Genomic DNA, 16,474 nt, shown 5'->3' with positions numbered 1-16,474 from the left:
TTTTTCTATTTCTATATATATATATGTGCAGTTTATTATAATCTGCCTGTATTAATATGTTTCAAACATGGACTTTTTTTGATGAATGGCTCCAATCGAGCAATCTGTTCTGGTACTTACAGTCCCACTATTTCACCACAGGATGACTATGCCCTTGATATCTATAGGGTCTGTGCCTTGTTTAACCCTTTTAAATTCTGTCATTCCCTGAGCATATCATTAATCGGTGGTTACCACCAACAACAGCTCCTTTTACCCCACTGAAGTTTCTTCCTTGGTTGGTCTGTCATCCGAGACAGCAACCACGGATTGAATTCTCCCACTGTTAGTTCTGTCTTCAGAGGCAGTAAACAGAGACTGGGACTCCAGGAAAATGGCTGCCAAGCACGATCTGCGCATGCGCGGATGAATAGCGATGACGCGATAGCGTCGGACTGCGCATGCGTGCGGCACTCGATCCGCGCATGCGCAGTAGCGGTAATTTGACGCGATTAGCGTCCTTTGACATTTTAGGCCTCATACCATAAATAGGTGGCCTCTGACAGTAGCCCACTCCCTTTGACAACGTGCACTTGCCACGAAACACGTTAGGGAGATGCTACTTCATCTACCACTACTACCCATATGGTCCACACCTTGATACGGGCGGCCATCTTTGGAATTGTTTATTGTAAGTGCTTCATTTGTTTATTACTCCTTAATAAAAGGTATTACACTATCGGAAGCCTCTCTTTTGGGTTTATTTCTGAGCCCTGAAGGTGATTCCTGTTCCTTGAGTGCATACCGCGCCCCTGGAGGTCGCTGACACAAAAGGATTCCACCACACACTGGATGAGCATTTATCCCACTGGATACCTGGTAATGCCACAACTGGAGAGGACGCAGATGTTTCTGGTGACCACAGCAGAGACGACCACAACTCCGGCAGGTTTCCTGATCCATTGACCAGGAGTAGGTCATTTTACTCCAATGCGCTAATATCTGCGCTATCTGGTTAGTGCATTCTACAGCCACACTTTCTACCACAGATGTCACAGATTTATTTTTGTCACTCCAATGATATATTGACTTTGACACCTATGTCACCATTTACACCTTTCTAACCAGGAGAATGTTGTAGTACTGGTTGCATAGACCATTACTTTTATGCTAGCTGCGTTTATATTTATCTAGGTGGTCACACTTCATCATGAGACAGACCTTTCTACTCTAGCGCTGCATGTTTTGTATTTGTAACTGTTATCCCACGAGGCGTTTTGGAGGCTTGCCTTTCATGCTAGCTGCTGGCATATTTTTGTTCTAAAACTATCCCGCGCTCGTTACACCCTTTTTTATATCTACTTCTACAAATATGGTCTTCATGGAAGAGTCATCAGAAGAAAACCTCTTCTACGTCCTCACCACAAAAATCATCGTTTCAACTAGAGATGAGCGAATTATTCAAAAATTCGATTCGGCTGATTCGCCGAATTCGCGGAATAAATTCGATTCGAGGCGAATATATTCGCTGCGAATTTAACTTATAAAAAGGGTGTTTCTAGGCTTCAGAGAGCCTTTATATTAGTGCAGAACACTGTACCTTTAATTTAAATGCCCTTGGAGTCTGCTGGGGAAGAGAACTAATACTGTCAGTCAGTATGACATGCAGATGAGTGCCGTCGATCTTAGAATCACCGCACACTTCACTCATTGGGGCAGTCACGGGGCCAAAACCAGAGTGTGGAGCCACAGTGTGGCGGTGGAGGCAGCAGCAATGGGAGGCCATACAGCACCCTATGACAAAATGGAACCCACCAGCAGTGTGAGGAGACCTGAAAGTGGCACATGGCAGAGTGTGGCGATGGAGACAGCAGCAATGGGAGGCCGTACAGAGACCCATGACACACTCTGGACCTGGCAGCAGCATGAGGAGGCGGTACAGGGGCCCATGACAGATTACGGGCCTGGCAGCAGCAGTGGGCGGGCGGTGGATGCAGCAGTATTCGGAAGCCAAACACAGGCCTCGGTTAAAAAGCGGAAGCCGTCAGCAGCGTGAGCAGACGACAGAGACACATGGCGCAGGGTGGCAGTAGATGCAGCAGTATTCGGAAGCCAAACACAGGCCTCGGTTAAAAAGCGGAAGCCGTCAGCAGCGTGAGCAGACGACAGAGGCACATGGCGCAGGGTGGCGGTGGAGGCAGCAGCAATGGAAGGCCATACAGCACCCTATCACAAAATGGAACCCACCAACAGTGTAAGGAGACCTGAAAGTGGCACATGGCGCAGGGTGGCGGTGGAGGCAGCAGTATTCGGAAGACATACACAGGACTAGTTTAAAAAGCGGAAGCCGTCAGCAGCGTGAGCAGACGACAGAGGCACATGGCGCAGGGTGGCGGTGGAGGCAGCAGTATTCGGAAGCCATACACAGGCCTAGGTTAAAAAGCGGAAGCCGTCAGCAGCGTGAGCAGACGACAGAGACACATGACGCAGGGTGGCGGTGGAGGCAGCAGCAATGGAAGGCCATACAGCACCCTATCACAAAATGGAACCCACCAACAGTGTAAGGAGACCTGAAAGTGGCACATGGCGCAGGGTGGCGGTGGAGGCAGCAGTATTCGGAAGACATACACAGGACTAGGTTAAAAAGCGGAAGCCGTCAGCAGCGTGAGCAGACGACAGGCACATGGCGCAGGGTGGCGGTGGAGGCAGCAGCAATGGGAGGCCATACAGCACCCTATGACAAAATGGAACCCACCAGCAGTGTGAGGAGACCTGAAAGTGGCACATGGCAGAGTGTGGCGATGGAGACAGCAGCAATGGGAGGCCGTACAGGGACCCATGACACACTCTGGACCTGGCAGCAGCATGAGGAGGCGGTACGGGGGCCCATGGCAGATTACGGGCCTGGCAGCAGCATGAGGAGGCGGTACAGGGGCCCATGGCAGAGTGGCGGAGCGTAAGCAGCTAAAATTGAAGGCCATACAGAGGCCTATGTTAAAAAGTCCCCCCAGCAGCAGCGTGGGGAGACGACTAATAGTCGTCGACTATCAAGAGTCCAATGGCAGAGTGGCGGAGCAGAAGCAGCTTCAATTGAAGGCCATACACAGGCCTAGGTTTAAAAGTCCCTCACAGTTAATTCCAATAACGAACTCTACTCCTCCGTGCAATCTACTTACGAGACCCTGGGCAGGTCTGGGTCCAATTTGTGGTAGAGACTGGTTTTGTTCAGCCATGCTTGAGCGAGTAATAACAGGTCTGTGCTGCCCTTTGGTGTCTGGCTTAATGCGCACAACACTGAACGTCCCAGCGTTTGTCAACGATTTGCCATTAAGTGATGCAAACCCGCTGAACCACGTTCATGAGGAGCTGGTACAGGGGGCCATGAATCAGTATGGACCTGGCAGCAGCGTGAGCAGACGACAGAGGCACATGGCGCAGGGTGGCGGTGTAGGCAGCATTATTCTGAAGCCATACACAGGCCTAGGTTAAAAAGCGGAAGCCGTCAGCAGCGTGAGCAGACGACAGAGGCACATGGCGCAGGGTGGCGGTGGAGGCAGCAGCAATGGAAGGCCATACAGCACCCTATCACAAAATTGAACCCACCAACACTGTAAGGAGACCTGAAAGTGGCACATGGCAGAGTCTGGCGATGAAGTCAGCAGCAATGGGAGGCCATACAGGGACCCATGACACACTCTGGACCTGGCAGCAGCAAGAGGAGGCGGTACAGGGGCCCATGGCAGAGTGGCGAAGCGTAAGCAGCTTAAATTGAAGGCCATACAGAGGCCTATGTTAAAAATACTAACATGTTTGGGGCATGATTCATGGCGGATTTAGTCAGTTGTGTCAGGAACTGGTGGTTTGAAATCCAGACTAATCCACGCCTGATTCATTTTCACAAACGTGAGTCTCTCCACACTTTGGGTGGACAGTCGTGTCCTCCGCGGAGTTACAATACCTCCTGCCGCACTAAACACGCGCTCCGATGCCACGCTACTGGCCGGGCATGACAGCCTTTCAAGGGCAAATTCAGCTAGTTGGGGCCAAAGGTCAAGTTTCGTTGCCCAGTAGTCAAGGGGATTGTCTACCTCGGTTGGCAGGGTGCTGTCCAAGTAGGCCCGAGCCTGTTGTTTGAGGTCCTGCTCCAGGTCCACCTGATGCTGCTGCTGCTGCGGCTGGTTAGTAGTTTCCTCACTGCGCTGGTGAAGAAAGCTACTCATCATCGACTGCAGACTGAGGCAGCCGCTGCTGGTGGAGCTGCCACTGCTCCTACCACCCCACCCCTCCCCTGCTGCCATGGCAGCGGAACGCGAGCGCACAGGGCCCACAGTGTCTGAGGATGGACGTTGGCGCAGAAAGGCAGAGACCAACTGACTACATAGGCGGTTTTTATAGTACTTTATTTTGGCCTCCCTCTCAGCAGGTGTGAAAAAGGCCACCATTTTTGAACGGTAGCGAGGGTCCAACAAGGTGGACAGCCAAAAGTCATCCCTCTGTCTGATGGTTTATTATTCGGCTGTCGCTACGCAAGCAACCGAGCATGCTATGGGCCATTTGTGCCAAGGAATGCGAGGGACTCCCTGCCTCCATCTCCACAGCATACTGCCACGGTGCGTCTGGGTCCTCTGTCTCCTCCTCCTCCTCTACCAGATGCTCCTGCTCCTCCACTCCTGTCCGCTGAGTGGAAAAACCACCCATTTCACTCAATAATTCCTGAGCACCAATGTCCTCCTCTACCTCCTCCTCTTCTTCCTGTCCTGCCCCCACAGGGGTCATGTGGCATTGAGATCTGTGCGCCACGTCTACCGCACCCTGACCAGCCATTGTTAACAGCATTTGTTCCAGGACGTGCAACAGAGGAATGACGTCGTTCATCCCATAGTCCTGCCGACTCACGAATAGCGTGGCCTCCTCAAAGGGCCTGAGCAAGCAGCAGGTGTCACGCATGAGCTGCCAATGGCTGACATCTAAGTTACACAGGGGAGTACCTTTATCCGCTTGTAACATCAGGAAATCGGTGATGGCCTTTCGCTGTTCGTAAAGGCGGTCTAACATGTGTAGGGTTGAATTCCACCTTGTTGCAACGTCGCAGATCAGGCGATGCTGTGGAATTCCGTTCTGCCGCTGCAGCTCAAGGAGGGTGTGCTTTGCGGTGTAGGAATGGCTGAAATGCATGCAAAGTTTACGTGACATTTTAAGGATGTCTTGCAGTGGGATGGTGGATTTTAGGAACCGCTTGACAACCAGATTGAACACGTGAGCCATGCATGGCGCATGGCACAACCTTCCTTGACGCAGAGCAGACACCATGTTCTTTCCGTTGTCGGTCAACATGGTTCCGATTTTCAGTTTGCGCGGAGACAGCCATCTGTCGATTTCTCTGTTCATTACACTCAGAAGTTCCTCCCCTGTGTGACTACGTTCGCCAAGGCATACCAGGTGCAGCACAGCGTGACACCGTTGCACCCTGCACATGTGATATGCCGGTCGGTAATGGGACTTGGCACGGGGGTGGCGGCTGAGGACACGGCGGAAGAAGAGGTGGTAGAGGCGGACATCTTTGCTGGACCAAGGACGTGCAAACGTGGAGGCAAAAGCGGCGTGACCTGTCCAAGTTGCTGGTGCGGCTGTGCCGGCACCACGTTCACCCAGTGGGCCGTAAATGACATGTACTGTCCCTGACCGTAGTTACAGCTCCACACGTCGGCGCTGCCGTGCACTTTGGCAGAGACCGACATGCTCAAAGACTGGCCCACCATCTCTTCTACATGTGAATGCAGGGCTGGCACTGCCTTTTTGGCGAAGAAATGCCGGCTTGGCACTCTCCACCGTGGCTCGGCACAAGCCATCATTTCTCGGAAAGGTGCTGAGTCCACCACTTGGAAAGGGAGGGACTGCAGCACCAGCAACTTGGACAGGAGGACGTTCAGCTTCTGCACCGTCGGGTGCGTGCTCGCAAACTGTTGTCTCTTGGAAACAGATTCCAAGAAAGACTGCTGACGGAATCCGTGAAGAGGAGTAGCAGGAGAAGGAGCATCTGAACGAGCGGAAGATGCCAACGAGCGACAACTCCCCTCAGCAGAGGTGTTGGAGCCTTGACTGGCTGATAGAGGGCGATTGACGTCGGGTGACGGAGCAAGTAACGGAGCGGGTGATGGAGCGGGGACTGGGGCAGGCAGAACCGCCGTATCTTTATCACGGTTTTCCCAGGCCACCGAATGGCAACGCTGTAGTCCCAACATGGGCCCCCTGGCCACGCTTGACTTTCTGGCCACATAGTCGACATACGGCTACGTTTACTTCCTCGGGCGGCTTGACGAAAAATTGCCACACCGCCGAGTAGGAAACTTTGCCCCCGCTACTCCTCACTGGTTGACTGCTACTTCCTCCGTGCACACCGGCACCACTACTGGCCGTGGTGGTAGGCTGCAGTGGAGCTGGTGCTCTACTCCGTGGCCGTTTGCCTCCACTGACACTGCTGCGACCCTGCTGCCTCCTGGGCAACCCACCGACTGTTTTGCTCGCTGGCAAGCTGGCACCCTCTTCTCCTGATGATGCGGAAGCAATAGCCTGATGACGACGAGGCTGCCAAGTGCGATCAGCCTCATCATCATCAATTAGGGTCTCCGCGTCACTACTAGCCCCCTCGGCTGCGTGTGGGTCAGGAGACAGACCTGTCTCTAGACCGGCTACCGAGCCACTCTCCTCGCCAGTACTTCTTCGCCTGGCTGCTGAAGAGGCGGATGTCTCCCCCCGTTCCTGACCGCCCTCTGTTAGCTCTTCCTCACTGTACAGTGGGGCTGAGCCCACAGCATGCGATACTTTGCTTGGTGAGGGAACACCAAAGGACAGGGGCAGGTAGAGGACACGTGATTTCAGTGGGCTTGCTCCCGGGCCATTCCAACTAACGGTTGTGTCTGACGTACCCACCGACCGTTGGCTGTAGGTGTCAGAGGTGACCTGGGAAGAGGAAGACGACCGAGTCAACCAATCGACGACGGCAGGGTTGTTGGTGGAGACACGACCGCTGGATGACACCGGGAGCACTGGCCTCTGGCTGCGACTAGTGCTGCCTCGACCCCTTCCTCTGCTGCCACGTCTGCCCGCTCCTGAAACATTGCCTCCTCTGCCACTCCTCTGCGTGTTGTCTGACATACTCTTTAATTCAATAAGCACCCCAAACATAAAACAGGATTTAACTCTTTGAACGTACAATAGTGGTTGTGAAGCAGAAAGTAACGATTCTGTGTCCCTGAGTAATGATTCTGTGTCCCTGAGTAATGATTCTGTGTCCCTAAGTAATGATTCTGTGTCCCTGAGTAACAATTCTGTGTCCCTGAGTAACGATTCTGTGTCCCTGAGTAACGATTCTGTGACCCTAAAGTCTCTGTGGCCCTAACTCTGTCCCTAATACAGACAGGTCTGTCTCTCTTGAATGACCGGAGGCTAATGGAGAATTCTAAGATGGCCGCGATTTATAGCTCCACCATTACACAGTGCTGGCTGGCTGGCTGCTGATTGGCTAATGCGATCACATGTCATGAATGAATGCATTATGGGTCAGCGCGCCTTGTCTGCGCGCCTTCCCAGAGATCCCCGCTCCGTCGCCACACATGTCGCCACCATTTTTGGGAAAATTTGATTCGTGCATCCGAAGTTTGCTAATTTTCGGATTCGGCGCGAATCGAATTTTTCCTAATCTTCGAAATGAATTCCACTTCGTCATGTTCGATTTGCTCATCTCTAGTTTCCACTTTGCAAATGAACATATAGACAAGCCTGATGCATTTTGGAAACAAGTTCTGTGGACCGATGAGGTTAAAATTGAACTTTTTGGCCGGAATGAGCAAAGGTACGTTTGGAGAAGAAGGGGCACAGAATTTAATGAAAAGAACCTCTGTCCAACTGTTAAGCATGGGGTTGGATCAATCATGCTTTGGGGTTGTGTTGCAGCCAGTGGCACAGGGAACATCTCACGAGTAGAAGGAAAAATGGATTCAATAAAATTTCAGCAAATTTTGGATGGTAACTTGATGCCATCTGTGAAAAAGCTGAAGTTAAAGAGAGGATGGCTTCTACAAATGGATAATGATCCTAAACACACCTCAAAATCCACGGGGGATTACATCAAGAGGCGTAAACTGAAGGCCTTCACAACCTCCTGACCTCAACATAATTGAAAATCTATGGATAGACCTTAAAAGAGCAGTGCGTGACAGACAGCCCAGAAATCTCAAAGAACTGCAAGACTTTTGTAAGGAAGAATGGGCAAAGATACCTCAAACAACAATTGAAAGACTCTTGGCTGGCTACAAAAAGCGTTTACAAGCTGTGATACTTGCCAAAGGGGGCAGTACAAGCTATTAACTCTGCAGGGTGCCCAAACTTTTGCAGACGCCATTTTTTTGTTTTCTGTTATTTTGAAAGTGTAAATGATGTAAATAAAATCTAACTTTTGTTGACATATTATAAGAATGTCTAATCTGTAATTTGATGCCTTTTGGAGATTTTTCCATCTTTCCTTGGCTTCTTTATGCACATTAATACAAATTTTTAGCTGGGGTGCCCAAACTTTCGATCCCCACTGTATGTGTAGATATGCTTTTTTTTTTTTTTTAAATCAGTAAATAAACAGACCTGTAATAATGAGCGCACTGAGCCTAAAAGGGTCCATAGGGCCAGTTGACTTGACCATGTTACTGCAATGCATAAAACACAAGGGGCTGGCATTTATTTTTTATGACACCCCAATGCACCTAGGCGGCACGTCACCATGCACTTGTGTTGTAGTGAACCACAGCCCAACCCACAGATGTGTGTTGTGTTATGTTGCATGGCCAGTTTTATGTGCTTTGTGGTGCATTGGCAGCCTGTTCAAAAAAAAAAAAAATTAGCTGCCTAACGTGACACATTAAAAGTAAAAAATGAGGTTGCTAGCTTCTATGCTGTCCCCTTGGCTTCAGTTCTTTGAGTTGTTGGCACAGAACAAATATTCATATTAGGAAAGTCAGAAACCCTTATCTGAATACTTTTTCTGGGTTAGTATCTCAAAGTATTGAAGTAAGAGGGTCAGCATGACAACCAGGCAACTGTTATATACTAAGTAATCAATGGCAGCCTCCATATTTCTTTCAGTAATTGTTACCTTTTAAGGCTACTCTCACTAAAATAAAAGTTGTAAAAAGCCTCTTTCCCCACCCACCTTGATTACAGAAGTGTTAGAGAGGGCACATTGGATTGCTGGAGAGCCAAGCCACAGGGTGTGTATGACAGCAGTGATCTGACTCTCCCATGTGGTGCCCAGCACAAACTATTTTAAAGTGGGATTCCAGGAATTATTTTTTTTGCAAACTTACATCCAGCTTGGCTTTATGTAAGTCAGAGATGCCCAACCTTTTGAAGAGCAAGGGCCACTTCAGAGACTTGGCAACCAGTTACGGTCCACAATGAGCAGAGCAGGCAGATGACAGGTCCGTGTCCACTTTGCATATGCCGAATGGACATGGACTCAGCCTGTTCTACTCTTTGGGCCCTCCAATCTTCCCAGATGGAAGGGGACGGATCCCCTTCTGTTTTTTTCAACAGATTAGATTGAAGGTAGGCGGGTGTAAACAGGCACAAGTCTGTTTTATATCTGCCACTTCAGAGGTGACTGGAGGGTCCTGAAAAACAGTTGGACCTGACTGGACTAACTGTGTGAAAAAAATCTAAGCCTGCTTTCACACCGATGCACTGCTGTTTACCCTCGGCATGGGTGCAGCGCAGTGCACCTGTGGCTTTCCTGTGGGTTAGCTGCACTTTGCCATAGACTTCTATTATATCCTGCATTCAGGAGCTTTGGCGCGCTTTCAAAAAGCACAGCGAATCCGCAGGTAATAACAGAAGTCTTTGGCTCAGTGCAGGTAACCCACAGGTGTGGATCAGTTTGAAAGCAGCCCAGTAACCACTGCAGAAAAGATATTCCCATATGTACACTGTGATTTTACTAATAAACTGACCTTTAAAAACAGTCTTCCATTCAGGAATCGCCCTTCTTCAGGTTTTGCTGGCTGTTGCTGTCCAAGGTGGAAAGCATTTAGTATCACTCCGCCTGTGACAAGAGGCTGCACTATACAGGAAGCATTGGCTTATGGGGCTCTGCTCCCTCTACCGACTGCTCGATTCACAGCACTGATGCTCTGGGATAACGGGTCAGCAACCTACGATCTGGGCTTGCCAACCCACCATCCCAGAGTACAAAGTCGCGGGCAACAGTAGAGGGCTCTGCAAACCACATGTGGCCTGAAGGCCACTGGATGGACACCCCTGATGTAAATATTCACATCTGATATCTGGAGAACAGCTAAGCATAGCACTCACTTGGCACTGCCACCATTCAGAGAACACCTTGTATTTTTTAAATGAATACAAAGCGTTTTTTGATTGAATGAGGGAGGCATCATAACCTCTGCCCCTCCTCCCCGTCTCATCCAAGCAAAGAAAAAATACAAGGTGTTCTCAAAATGGTGGCTGTGCCATTCAAGCAACTCTCAATCTATCATTGTATGTAGCACAGTAATAGACTGACTATCAGGGGCGGACTGACCATTTGGGAACACGGGCACTGCCCGAGGGCCCGGGGTCAGTAGAGGGCCCCATGAGATGCCCCTGGTACCTTTTCATAGGCTTTTTTGGGTGTTGTTTGAGTGTGGGCAAGGACATAGGGGCCCCATGATCCCCTATTGCCCAGGGGCCCCATGAGTTGTTAGTCCGCCCCTGCTGACTACATTGGTCCAGTTTGGCTCAATGTAAATTCTCATATTTGGAAGGCCACTGGGGATGCTAAAAATCAATGTAAGTCTGCAAAACCAATAATTCCTAGAGTTTTGCTTTAGTCTTTGTTGTAGAAGTTACAAAAAGGTTAAAATAAAAAAGTTAAATACTGTTTAAAAATCAGATGTATGACTGTATATTCAGCCGGACTGCATTAATAAATAACAGATTTAATTGGGCTTTAAGACCTGGTTCACACTATGCGGTGCGGAACACCACATGTAATTCGCACAGGAATCGCACTGCATTCCTGTTCGAATTACATGCAAATGTCTGTACAGTGCGATTTGAGCCATACACTTTGTATAGCTCAAATTGAATTGCATCTGCACCAAAAAGGTACACGACTTTTTTCATTCCGTTCCTGAATCTCATCGCATGGGGTGTTCTCACATATGTGATGCAATTTATGGCAATCGCATCTCGTTTTGCGATCTGTTTCGGGATGTCATTAATTTATCATTGACACCCGCACCAGATCACATGAACGTGATGCGATTGCAAAATGTGTTGTGGGAAACGCACAGGATTCCCAGCGTTTCCCGTACCGCATTGGTGTGAACTGGGTCTAAATCTATACCTAATTCCATCTGGGTTTGGGATCCTACCACAGGGGTATGTATTCATGGCATATTGCCATGTTCTTCTAAGGGTTTTTCAGCGAAGGTGATAATTGTGCTCATACAATGAATATGACTTGAATCCATTATTACAGATGTAGAATTTAAAGAAAATGAATGCACTTTATTAAACAGTATGAGATACCCCTTGGCTGTATGAGAATATTTGGGAAATGCATGTACTGGTCCTTCTTCTAAATGTTAATGTACCTTTAACAAAGATTGATGCCATTTAGCCTTTTTTCGCCCTGTAAAACCATTATCAATGACATTTAGTGCATTCATGAACATGTTTCGATTTGCTGTTTTCCAGGCAGAGAAACTTCTAATGAGGATAGAGGAACGGGGCCGGTGTCACTGCATTGTGCCAGGAACTACATAATAGCATCTGCATTACCAAGACTAGAAAAGTATAACCACTAGTAACACTTTACTTTTCTATATCACTGCAATGCTATTCACTCTGAAATTTTACCTTAAAAAAATTCACAAAATAACAAGGATTGTAATAACACCCTCTATGTATTAATGGTGCCTGTGCAATACAGAAGAAACAGAAGATGATGGAAAGCAATAGAATTAATTTTGAATCATACAGAGGAGACCTTGTGCCTTCTATAGTGTCTACAGATCAACCATTGCCAACCATGGTTCCTCCGGAGGGTTTTTAGGGGTTCCTTTAGCTGTGGCTCATTACTCTCCCATCTGATGGCACATAGTTTCATTCAACTCTACTTGCCAGAGCCAGCAGCATGACACCGATTAATCTTTGTAGCTGTTCGTAGGGGGGTATTCTTCCCACTGAGCATCAATGAATGGGGCATTTTTCTCGCTGACTTGGTTTTAGCAAGGGGTCCCTGGGATCTGAAGATTATCTGAAGTGTTCCTCTGGGGTAAGGAGGTTGAGAAATGATGTTCTAGATCATGAGTGTCCAATCTTTTGACTTCCTGGGCCACCTTGGAAGAAGAGGAATTGTCTTGGGCCACACATAAAATACACGAACCATAAGAATGGCTGATGAGCAGAAAAAGGTCACGATGATCACTGATATAGATAACCTGAGTAATATTTTTTATTGTAAAAGAGGGCAACCTAAAACTAGTGTGATATTTGACACGGTTTTTGATAAACAAACGCATCACTATCTGGTTCGGTGGATGTAGTAGCAATTCTCAATGTGTTCGCCAGATATTTTGGTTCTAATTTTGCACTTCGTGTGCTTCATCCTTGAAAAGAGTTGCTCACAAATATAGGTGCTGCCAAAAACTGATGATATGAATAGGGTGCGATTGTGAAAAGTGGGATATTTTCCTTTGGGAAGATAAAACTTATAAAAGTCCAGTAAAGAGACACTTTCTTTGGCTGCATGTGTTCGCTAAGTGTAAACGCATTTTTACAAAAAAAATTAAAATCAACTACATTTAACTGCCTCCTACCCACTGTATTGGAAAATGATGGATGGACAGGAGCTCTCTTGTTCTGGGAGGATGTCCTCCCACTCTAGCCCTAGGCCTGGATGGGAAGGGGGTGAAAGTGCCCAATAGGCAAGTGGTTAACTGCCTAAGGACCACCCTATAGCAGATATACTGCTACAGGGCGGCACCTGTGCGCAGAATCACATATATATGTAATTTTGCATTTCCGGGTAGGGGGCTCGCACCCTACCCGCTCTGCCATTTGCCACGGATGTCAATCACCGGGTCCCACCCGGTAATTACCTGCCAGTGCCCGGTGATTACCAAGCATCTCCGATGGGGAGGAAGATTGTTTTGTTTACAAACAATCTTCCTCTCTGCCAGCTCAAGCACACAGCTCAGGATGGCTGTACTGTGCAGAAGCACCCCCCCCCCCCGCTCCCTAGTAAAACACTCCCAGCACGCAGTTAACCCTATGATCGCCCCCTCATATTAACCCCTTCTTGCCCAGTGCCATTAGTACAGTGTCAGTGCTTTTTTTTAGCACTGATCACTGTATTGGTGTCAATGGGGATGTCAGTGACACCAAGTCAGTTCCCCCCAGTGTCAGAATGTCTGCCGCAGTCCCACTAAAAGTCGCTGATCGCCAGCATTACTAGTTGAAAAAAAAATCCCATTATCTATACCGCCATTTGTAAATGCGATAACTTTCACGTAAACCAATTAATTTACACGTATTGGGGTTTTTTTTTTTAGCAAACACGTGTCACAGAATACATTTTGGCCTAAATTTATGATGACATTTGATTTTTTCAATTTTTTTACTGGACATGTTTAATAGCAAAAAGTCCAAAATATAGTTTTTTTCTCAAAATTGTCAGTATTTTTTTGCTTATAGCGCAAAAAATAAAAAACGCACAGGCGATCAAATACCACTCTAAGAAAGCTCCATTTGTGGGAAAAAAGGGCGTAAACTTCATTTGGGTGCAGCGTTGCATGACCACGCAATTGTCAGTTAAAATAACGCACAGACGTAACGCAAAAAATGGCCTGGTCAGGAAGGGGGGTAAATGCTCTGCAGGGCAAGTGGTTAAGTAAGTTTATGATTTTATATTGGGCCGCATTCAGAGCTGTCTTGAGCCACAGATTAGACACCCCAGTTCCAGATTTTACCTGAAGCTGCACTTGCAGATTTCACTGCAGCACCACCTCTTGGTGAAATCTGCTATTGTTCTATAACCATTACTTTACAGATCTACAGTACAGCTGTCCTTCTGGGCAGATGGGGCATTTGTAAATAACCTGGAAATTCCCTTCAAAGGGTCCTTTCACATGTATGTCCATTTTTCATCTGTTGGTTTACGGCTGAAAAATGGACACCCATGTATTTCTATCAACTAGTGGATGTAAACGGATGATTATCCGTTAACATCTGTTTTTTTTAATGGAAAAAAGCCCTATTTTTCTTACGTAAAAAAAAAAAGGACGTAATTGGATGAAAACAGGATGTAAATGGACATATGGTCTGTTTTTGCATTGGTAAAGGATGTAAACTAATGAAAAATGGATGTAAACTGATAAAAACTGATGTGAACTGATCCATTTTTTCTTGAAAAAATGTGACTGAACTGATGAAAAAAAAATGGAATGCCGTGTGAGAGGACCCTAATGGAAATTAGAAAATGATAGGAAGTGTCTGTTTTGTATTGGTGTAATGCCTAGTTTGCACTCGTACACATAGTTACATAGTTAGTCTGGTTGAAAAAAGACAAAAGTCCATACAGTTCAACCATTAAAGAAAAAAAAAAGTTATATTCCTATACTCACAGTTGTTCCAGAGGAAGGCAAAAAAAACCCAGCAAAGCTTGATCCAAGTTGCTCCTGCTGGAAAAAAACTTTCTTCCTTGTCCCCCGAAAGGCAATCGGATATTCCCTGGATCAACGTTACCTATAAATGTTAGTATCCAGTTATATTCTGTGTATCCAAGAAAGAATTCCAGATTTTCACAGCTCTCACTGTGAAGAAACCTTTCCGTATTTGGAGATTGAATTTCTTTTTCTCCAGACGTAAAGAGTGTCCCCTTGTCCTCTGTGATGACCTCAGGGTGAATAACTCTACACCAAGTTCACTATATGAACCACTGATGTATTTATACATGGAGATCATATCCCCCCTTATGTATTATAAATGGAGATCATATCCCCCCTTAATCTCCTCTTCTCAAGAGAGAATAAATTCAGTTCCTCTAATCTTTCCTCATAGCTGAGCTCCTCCATGCCTCTTATCAGTTTGGTTGCCCTTCTCTGCACTTTCTCCAGTTCCCCAATGTTCTTTTTGTGAATTGGTGCCCCAAACTGAACTGCATATTCCAGATGAGGTTACACATTCTTGTAAGTGTTTTATATTATGCTTGAGGCCAGGACACTTTGTAGACACTGTTGGGAATTGTTACCATATGACACCAGCTACAGTGTGGAAGGGCCTGGGCACCATACACAGCACGCCACTGCTCACCAGATATTATTTTGTTATAAAATATAAGGGTTGCACATGTGTATACTCTGAATAAACACAAAGCTTGAATTGATTTGTTTTTTAATATACTTTTCATCAGGAAGTTGTAATGAACCGCCTGGCGGTACCTCTAGCAATCCACGAAATAGGTTTCCCCAGAGCGCGGAGTCTAAGTCCCAGTCTGCTTGTTCACCAGGGCCCCTGATGGTGGGGATGGACTTGGAGCAGACCGAGACCAGGTTGCGGCTCCTGAGTACACCTACTCGTGGTAGAGGGATCCGCCAGAGGTATCTGCAAACTGAGAGCCTGATGTGAAGAGACGGATGGGCCCGAGCAGGACGGATGGATGAGCAGAAGCGTGGTCAGACAGGTCGAGTCGGTAACCGTGGGGGCAGCGCAGTACAAGGCAGCAGGCAGAGAATGGTCGGGTCACACGCCGGGTCAGCAACAATAGGTCAGAGCAAATTAGGGGTATCCAAGAGAGAGGTCAGGCAAGCCAGGGGTCAGAGCAGGAGAGTACAGCACGGTCAGGAACAATCAGCAGCGAATAGCAAGGATACAGGAGAAGGAACACAGGATAGACCAAACGGCAACCAGTGTCAGTGCAGACCAGATTTAAATACCGCGCCCTGCGCTGTCATTGGTGCCAGGTGCGCACCCGCAGCCCCGAGTGCGCATGCGCGAGTTCCGTCTCCGCTGCGGCCGGCCAGGACCTAATGCCCGCACACCAGTGCGTGGTTTCCCATGGGAATGCATTGAGAAACCAATTAATCTGTTCTGGAGGTCAGAAAAAAGTAAAAAAAAGTCGCTGTCACTATAGGTCAGTGCCGGTTTTAAAATGTAATTACTTGCTTTGTAATGCTTTTTTTTTCTTCACTATAGCTCAGAGAATCAGCTGTCACTTTCTCCCCAGCTAAAAGAAAGAAAGTTCCCTTTTAGTTTATTTCCTGAGTTAAAAGAAACAAAGTATCCTTTAGCTCCTGGGAAAGTGACAGCTAATTCTATGAGCTATAGTGAAGGAAAAAAAATGCTGGCAATTGCATTTAAAAATCGGCATCGACATACACTTCGTATTGCGAAACAAAATTTGTAAAAAGAGGCATTATTTTCAATGGATCTTAATTCGTAAACC

General features: G+C 47.4%; 1 protein-coding gene across 1 annotated transcript in view; it reads left to right on the top strand.

The window, feature by feature from the left end:
- The window catches only part of LOC149450129 (NELL2-interacting cell ontogeny regulator 1-like), a 37,344-nt gene extending 21,929 nt beyond the window's left edge, over positions 1 to 15,415 (top strand). Inside the window, exon 4 of the mRNA XM_089692257.1 lies at positions 11,725 to 15,415. Within this exon, the coding sequence (XP_089548383.1) occupies positions 11,725 to 11,793 (69 nt within the window). The 3' untranslated portion in view covers positions 11,794 to 15,415. The remainder of the gene's footprint in view (positions 1 to 11,724) is intronic.
- The last annotated feature ends 1,059 nt before the right edge of the window (positions 15,416 to 16,474 follow it).

The sequence above is a fragment of the Staurois parvus genome, unplaced genomic scaffold (genome assembly GCF_062004578.1).
Source record: "Staurois parvus isolate SC_StPar_1 unplaced genomic scaffold, SC_StPar_1.0 ptg000581l, whole genome shotgun sequence".
NCBI classification, from domain to species: Eukaryota; Metazoa; Chordata; class Amphibia; order Anura; family Ranidae; genus Staurois; species Staurois parvus.
This window is presented reverse-complemented; position numbering and strand designations above follow the sequence as displayed.